The 8,847-nt window shown below is 29.9% G+C and overlaps 1 protein-coding gene across 1 annotated transcript; it reads left to right on the top strand.

Moving 5' to 3' along the window:
• The first annotated feature begins 2,742 nt into the window (after positions 1-2,742).
• On the top strand, positions 2,743-4,612 carry LOC107925739 (GDSL esterase/lipase At4g28780). The gene is made up of 5 exons (XM_016856459.2): positions 2,743-3,198; positions 3,274-3,401; positions 3,500-3,742; positions 3,841-4,093; positions 4,168-4,612. Exons 1-5 carry the CDS (start codon positions 2,964-2,966, stop codon positions 4,398-4,400), a joined length of 1,092 nt encoding a protein of 363 aa, XP_016711948.2. The 5' UTR covers positions 2,743-2,963; the 3' UTR covers positions 4,401-4,612.
• Positions 4,613-8,847: the final 4,235 nt, after the last annotated feature.

Genomic DNA, 8,847 nt, shown 5'->3' with positions numbered 1-8,847 from the left:
TAGCCGTTTACATAATTAAAATGATTTCTGACAAGATATTTGCGATACAAATATTTGAAGATCCACATGAGCAGCTAGAAGCAAGATTATGTGCAGATAGAATTAATGGACTCTTATGATGACTTAATGCATGTGAGGACTGTGAATTTTTTGGTTAAAAGGCTAAGTAATAATGCCTGACGATAAGATGAGGTAAGGCAAACATATGGATGAGGCCATTTATATCACATTTAAAAAGAGAATGGTCCTTACATGCTAAATGTTTTAATGGTGTGTATTTCATCAGAAAATATGAATCCAACGACACTGATGGTCCACTGCCTTTATGTTATTTCTCCATAAACACAAAATCACGTACCCCTTTTGGATTTAACAATAATGAAGTTCACATTAGTCGTTGAATAAGGCAAGATTTTCAATGGTACTAACATGGAGCATTAATGCCCAAAATGTTCTTTGTCATGTTTTCTTTTGGGAATCTAAAGCTTAGTTATTTTTTAAGAGATGATATCTCATGGATTTGAAGTTATAATTCTAATGTATCATCATGAATTTAGAGGGGTTTAGCTGGAGTATGCTTTTACTCTTTGATATTTGAAATGTCTTTTATTGAATTTTCGATAAATGATAATTACGTTAGATTCTGATTAACTTTGAATTTAAATTAAATCTGATTTATAAATCAAGTAACTCGAGATTTTGTTTGAAGTAAAGAACAAATATAGAGTGAAAAATGTAATTTGATGTTTATTTAAGCATATTATGGGTAAAAGTATCGTGGATGTCATTGTATTAGAAGTCGGATTGTATTTTGTCCCCTTTTACTAAAAAATTAGGCAATTTAGTTTCTGTATATTAGATTAGAGAGCAAACTGATCTTCTGATAAAAATTTCATTCATTTTTACTGTTAAAAGATAATCTTTATATGCCAGCATTAGATACCTGTGACACGTTACATGATCAATTTTTAACTGTAGAAATGAATAAAATTTTCAACAAAAAGAATTAATTTACTCTTTGATTTAATGTACATGGACACACTTACCCAATTTTTGAATAAAAAAGATAAAGTACAATCTGATTCTTCAACATCTATGATACTATTATACCAACATTACAAGCATATAAATTGACAACCTGACAACAACACTATCCACTGGAAGAACCAATTTCAAAGTACGATTTTTCTTTTATCTATAGAAACAAGTGGGGAAAAAATCATTAGGAAGCATAAAAATGAGTTTTTCATCTATCATATCTCCATTGACAAAAGCAAATAGTATTAAGGTATGATATCCAACAATTGGAGAATTCAAATCCTAACATTTGTAAGTTTTTTTTTTATATTCTCAAATTAGAAAATTCTTTTATATTAAAAATAAAAAAATTTAAGATGGGTTTGGACGAGTTGTAGAGTATAGTGCGGTACGATATATTTAATTTACTTTTTATCTTACGTCATAGTATCGTTATTTACCTTATTAGGATATTAAATTGAATGCTGACATATACCAAAAAATTCGAAAGTAGTAATATGATCATCTTAGAGATAGTTGACCTCATCATTTACTGTATAGTGAGGCTCTTAAATAAAACACCAAAATTTATTGACAACACTAAAGGTAGGGTCTAGCTCCTTATGATATTTTATTACTGTATAGCAATAGTTGAGATTTTTTAACTTAATTATCCCAAGCAATAATGCACTAAACATGGTTAATTAGAAGTAACTATAACTACAAGAAATAGGCGAGATATCATAAGAATTTTTTTAATCTTAATCAGTAGTTGAAAGTTTAATTTTCGCCTTATTTTAAAATTCATGACCCTGTTAAAGGGCTTACGCTAATGTTGAATTAAATGTTAAATACAGAAAAGAAAAATGTAATTTTTTCTCTCATTTAATTTGGGATTTTTTTTCTCTATCATTTTCATTTCTTTTTCATTTGGAATTGAATGTTGCAGTTGTATTAAGGGAAGACTTCAAGAGGATCATAGCTTTGTTACCAAAAATCATTATATCCAAATGTTCTCAAGTAGGAAACATTAACCATTTAATTCAACAAAACTGATGATCCCATTAGCATACTGTCTGTTATTAATTGAATAAAACAAAAAAAATTCACAAAATTATTTATTTAGAATTATATATTTATGTAATTATATTAACCCAAAACTATATATATATATAGATTTAAACAGGTGAGTAAGTGGGCACTTGTTTTTATATGAACTGATATATAGTGTAAAATTGTGTAAATAAATTGTATTAACATATCTTTTTCGCTCGAAGTATAGGAGTGAAGTTAAAATTTATGTTATAATAAACGTCGATAATAACGGTAGAATGATCATAAAGCAATAAGAAAAGAAAAATAAGAACACAAATTTTATGTGGAGATTTTTTTGGGAAAAAATCACGGACAGTGAAGGAGAAATTTACTAATGTTGAAAAATAAATGATACAAGAGGGATTCGAATTTTACAATTTCTAACAATTTAGTGATTAAATTGAATCTAAACATAATTTATATTTATTAATTTTATAATGAATTACTTTCTAAATAAAATTACGCAAATGTAGGGAATTGTGAAAAACTTTTAGTATCCATTTTTATAATTAGTACTAATTTCTCCTAATTGCAACTCACAACGAATAGGTTGAAAAACCCTTTAGCACTATGGTAGACTTCACTATATGCAGCGATCCTTAAGTACCAAACAACTGCCAACAACACTTCGCACCATACGTACTTTTTCAATTTCCAACCCCATTGGCCCCATGCAAATGAAAAGAAAGGAAGTCTTTCGCCATTAAAAGCAAGAAAAAGGTGCCAAACCCATACCTTAAGCCCCTGTATAAAAACCGTGCATCATCGCTCGAATTATTCAAACTCATAAACCCTTGTGTAAAAAGAAGAAGAAGAGACGTTCAAGAACGACCCACATTGTCTGTCCAATTATGTCAAGTCCTTGGTTTTTCGTTACCCTTTTAACTCTAATTGCTATAGTCTCACCTACTCCATTAGCCGAGGCTCGTGCTTTCTTTGTCTTTGGTGACTCGCTCGTTGATAATGGCAACAATAACTACTTAGCCACCACTGCCCGTGCCGACTCTCCACCGTACGGCATTGATTACCCGACACATAGACCCACGGGCCGCTTCTCCAATGGCTTAAACCTCCCTGACATTATCAGTAAGCATCTTAGCTTTCAATTGTGAAAGTCACATGAATTTGCTTTGCATTGACACTTAAAAATTGTGTGCTCAGGTGAGCAAATTGGATCGGAGCCAACATTGCCATACTTGAGCCCTGACCTCAGGGGCCGAAAACTACTCATCGGTGCCAACTTTGCTTCTGCTGGGGTCGGAATTTTAAATGACACCGGGGTTCAGTTTGTAAGACAACTAAATAAACTAATGCCACAGAAAATCGAATTTTTAAGAAACTATCTTAAAAATAGTTATTTCTCCTTTTTTTTTTTATTTTCTTTCAGGTTAATATAATAAGGATGTTCAGGCAATTTGAGTACTTTCAAGAGTACCAGAGAAGAGTTACTAAGATAGTCGGACAACAACAGGCACAGCGGCTAGTAAACCAAGCACTGGTTCTTATAACACTCGGCGGCAATGACTTCGTTAACAACTATTTCTTGGTGCCTTTCTCAGCAAGATCACGCCAATTTTCTCTCCCGGATTTCTGCCGTTACCTCATTTCTGAATACCGCAAAATCCTCCTAGTAAATTACTTTTTTATCATTTGTTACTTGTCAACAAAAATGTTGAATTTGGCTTTGACGTTTGAACAATTTATTTTGAATTCGATACACTTACACAGAGGTTGCACGAATTAGGCGGTCGACGAGTCTTGGTGACCACCACCGGACCATTAGGCTGCGTCCCAGCGGAGTTAGCGATGAGGAGCAGGAACGGGGAATGTGTGCCGGAAGTTCAACGAGCAGCAGCCATATTCAACCCACTCTTGGTCCAGTTAATCCAACAACTCAACTCTCAGCTTGGCTCCACCGTCTTCATTTCCGCCAATGCTTTTTCAATGAACATGGACTTCATCACTAACCCTCAAAGATTTGGTTTGATTTTCTGCAAACTCTAAATCTCCCTAAGGACTCAATGAATGGGCCTAACGAAGTGCATTGATGTACAGGTTTTGTGACATCAAAGGTAGCATGTTGTGGGCAAGGACCCTACAATGGACTTGGATTATGTACCAGATTGTCGAACCTGTGCCCCAACCGCGACGTCTACGCCTTCTGGGACAATTTTCACCCGAGTGAGAGAGCCAATCGATTGATAGTTCAGCAGTTCATGATCGGATCCACTCAGTACATGAATCCAATGAACCTAAGCACCATTATCGCCATGGATTCAAGGACCTGATAATTGAAATTATATTATTATATCATCTATCTATCTATCTATCTATCTATATATAGTAGTACCTTCTATATATATTATATTAGGATATCATCTATGTAGTACCTTCTATATATCTATCTTCTAAGAAGAAGTCATGTATTTGTGTCTATTTTACATCTTAATGTGTATTTAAGGTAAGTTCTAGCTTATATATAAATTTTGAGACATTCGTATTTCCTTCCATGTCGCTTTTAATAATATTAAGTCTAATTCTACTTGAAATTTAATAATACTACAAAAGTGATTACAAACAGTTCTAATTCTTTAGACAAATTGCACTGGACATCTTCAAACTATGACATTCGTTTTAAATTGGTCTTTTTCAAAATTTCAAAATATTCTAATTACACCCACAAATTATCGATGTTATATCAATGAGGTTCTTATATAACTAAATTTAAAATGAAAAGTAAATAGAAAAAAATATTGTTGCAAAATTTTTTGTAAAATCTTCGAAACCTCAAAACTAATATTTTTAAAACATCCATTTTTACAACATTCATTTTTTCTTAAATTTTTTATTTTAAATTATTTCATGGCGTGTTATTTAACAGTTAAATTAACAATTTTAGTAATAAAAGTACATATTTGACATAACTTTAATAATTTAGAGATATAATTAAAATTATTTAAAATTTAAGGACTAATTTAAAATAAGGATCATAATTTGAGAATCATTAGTATAATTAACTCAAAGTGTAATTATATCTTAATTTGTAGTACAAACCCCATCTATACAATTACATAATTAAAAAGGAATAATTTTTTTTTAAAAAGACACCATGGCTAATTTACTTGCCTAATTCCCATAATTCTCAACCCTTTTCATAAGAATTAGAACAAATAATCACACTTATATTCAATATAGTGGAATTTATTAATTACAATAATTATTTAAATATATTACATATATAAATATATGGTCAAATTTTGCTATTAGATCATGTACTTTGCGTAAGTTATGGATTTAGCATCTGTACTTTAATTTGGTTATTTTCAGCCCCTATATTTTTAGAATTCGAGAATTTTTGTCCTAACCAAATGATAACTATTAAATTCATTAAGTTAAGTTTTGTTATTTTTAAATTTTGATGTGTCAAAAATCAATTATTAGATTTTACGACTACTGTTTGCATTAAGACTAAAATTTTTAAATTAAAAAGATATAGTCACTAAGAACGATCCAATTGGTGAACGTGGACTACATTTATAACTTTACCCATAATACAGGACTAAAAACATAATTTAACCAAACAAATGTAACTGTTATCATTGGATCAAGACTAAAATTTTAAAATTTTAAAAATATAAAATATAAAATTAATTAAATTAAAATAAAAATATTAAATTAAAAATTTATACAAAATAGAAAATCTAATAATAAAATTTAACTTAAATTTATAAATAATTACATTCAAATTCAATTACCTTAAAAGGGTTTGTGGATCATTAACCCCATAAAGGCCTTAGGCCCATATAGATTTTACGGAATCCACGCGGTTTGCAGAAAGCTTACCATCGAATATGAATAATTTTTTTTTTAAAACGAAAAAAGAAAAAGTGATGGAGACGTTCCATCTTTGAGCGTTGGATGGATTCCCCATTTTACTAACTAACGTCTCAACCAGGATAGGAATTTTACTTTAACGAGGTTGATATTTTTTCTTCCTTTAATTAATGCTACTTAATCTTCTCCTTTTTCGTTCTTCATATTCATGTTGCTATTTAACTTAGGATTTGTGATAGTATTACTTTTAAAGTTTGAACTTAAGTTCTCCTTTTAAGAATACAATATATTTTACTATTGCATCCAATCACTTGTTAATTTATTTATTTGTATATATTCTAAATATAAGTATAAGAAAAAAATCAGTTCAATTTATTTGGACAATGCAAACTAGACTTAATTATAGTTTGGGTTACTCGTTCAATCTTGAAGACCCACTCAAAAAATGAGAGGATTAGGACAAAAATATAAATCTTGAGCTTGGTCAAAAAAAAAAGGTCTGAGTAAGATATTTTTGACCCGGGTCAAGCTTGACTCATCGTAAATTTGCCTAATTTTTTTACTGTTGTTTGCTACCATTTCGATGTTGTTTTGTTGCCATTTTGCTATTATATTGCTATTTTTTTTGTTGTTACTGTTTGGATATTATATAATTACTATTTTATTATTAATTTTGCTACTATTTTAATAATATTTGCTAGCTAAGTTGTAACTATTTTAGTGTTTTATCATTAATTTTGCTCCTATTTTTAAATAATTTTAGTGTATTTGATATATTATATTTTTAAATTTATTTTTATATAAAAAAACTTTTAATGCGGGTTTGGCTAAGCTCAGATTTAATATTTTTTTATCTATACTGAATTTGAACAAAATTTTAAACCCATTTTCAGATCGAACCGAGACCGAACCTAAAATTTTACATTAATCTAACCTGTGATCAAGTTTAAAATAAATACCTCACAAGATTTATAATTAATTTAATCTTGAAAAATATAAAAATATAATCAAAACAAGACAACAAAGTGATTTTATTTTATTTTATCTTTCCAGCAAGTTGGACAGGACAGACTTGAAAGAAGCAAACCAGTAGTCATTTTCAGCCTTATTATAGAGTTAAACCCACATTAACGACACTGAATTGATTAGTTCGTAAAGTGTTAGGGTTGGATTGGAAACATGATGAGATGAAAGTGGAAGCAGACCAAAAAAGAAATCATTTTCTTAAGTTCTGTCCAAAAGAGGGTTGTTGGGTTGGCTTTGTCATGAAGTTAGGCTTTTTCTGGTTCGTAATATACTTTTTTTCCCAATCAAATCATGCTTCAAACCTCATTAACTATAAAAATATATCCCTCCAAGTACTTGAACTATTCATTAGGTTTGAATATGATAACGAAAACTTTATTTTCTTTTCTTTTACTATTAAACCTATCAGAACAAATCTTTCGGGATTGTTGGATATATTTCATCAAGTTAATCTTAACCTCGAAAATTCTTGAGTGAACTTCTTAATATAAGCTTTCCGTGAACTTTCATAAAAGATAAATTTTAACTTGTTATTCTCGTAAATTCCTAACAATTCTCAAAATTATCAACTATTGACTCAAGTTCTTAATGAAAAACATGTTTTTTTTTAACCAAATACTCAATGCATTAGGAACCCAACTTTGTAAAAATTGTAAGATTTATAATGTCAAATAAATAATTTTACAAATTTTATGATTTTTCAGCATATCTATTTATAGAACAAAATTTTATATGGATAATAAAATCTATAATATATACTAATAAATCTATTTATATAACAACATTTCTATCGGTCCCATGCACAAATCAACTTATAATTGGTTGATTTGGTAAAAGCTTTTCCTTTTTCTTTTTTTTTTTCCTTTTTTTGTTTGGAGCCTACTACAGAAGCTCCCTTCAAGTGTTGCCGAGGAATAATCCCATGTTAAGTCAACATATTTCGTCCGATAAGATTACTGTTATTTGTCACTTATATATTTAGCAATCCTCCATTAAGAAATGTTTTTTTTAAACTAGATCGGTAGTTGAATTAGTTGGTTCAATCAATCCAATTAAAAAGTTATTAAAATACAAAAAAAAATTGGTTCAATTGCCATTTCAATCGGTTTTTTAGCTAGTTCAACTATTGTATCGGTTCCTGGTCTAACTGGTTTAAAGCCACTCTCTATATCGGTACCTCGATCGATTCCCAGTCCAACTGATCTAACAAGCCAATTCAATTCAAACAACATTGCCATTAAATTACGTTGTCGTCATCGATCTAACAAAAGAGACACGCTGATAGATATTTAGTAACAGTCTATAAATTAGAAAAGGACATGTAGCCTATAAGAACCTCCCTTAAATACCTCTTTGAAACACAACCAAGAGGCCAACTAATCACACTCTCCACTCTCATCCCTTTTTTAACCCATTGACCTCCATGAAACCTCCTTAGTTATTAGACTTTGACTAAATTTGCCTATTGAATTAGTTGGACAGGAAATCGATTGATATATAATCTAGACAAAGGGATTGAACTACTTGGACTGCGAATTACTTTGAACTAGTGGAATTGAGATAGAAAATCAATTGAATTGAATTTTATAAATTTTAATATTTTTTGTTTTTTCTTAATTTTTTGTGATTTTTAATAATTTATTTAATTAAAATTAAATTGACGGTTTGGATCTGGAACCCTTTGTTAACTTGTTCAATTATCGGTCTAGTTCGAAAATTCATGCTTTCAACTCTTGGCCCACTTAGTGAATCGTCTCTCACATCTCTATGCTCTTTAGCCCATCAACAAGTATTATCCATTTCAATAATAATTGTTTATTAGATAAATTTAAAAAGTGCCTTAGAAAAGAAATCTTGAGAGGGAAAACTTGTGTT

Source organism: Gossypium hirsutum, chromosome A07 (genome assembly GCF_007990345.1).
Source record: "Gossypium hirsutum isolate 1008001.06 chromosome A07, Gossypium_hirsutum_v2.1, whole genome shotgun sequence".
In the NCBI taxonomy this organism is placed as follows: Eukaryota; Viridiplantae; Streptophyta; class Magnoliopsida; order Malvales; family Malvaceae; genus Gossypium; species Gossypium hirsutum.
The sequence above is the reverse complement of the archived record's forward strand: the minus strand, read 5'-3'. Positions and strand labels throughout refer to the sequence as shown.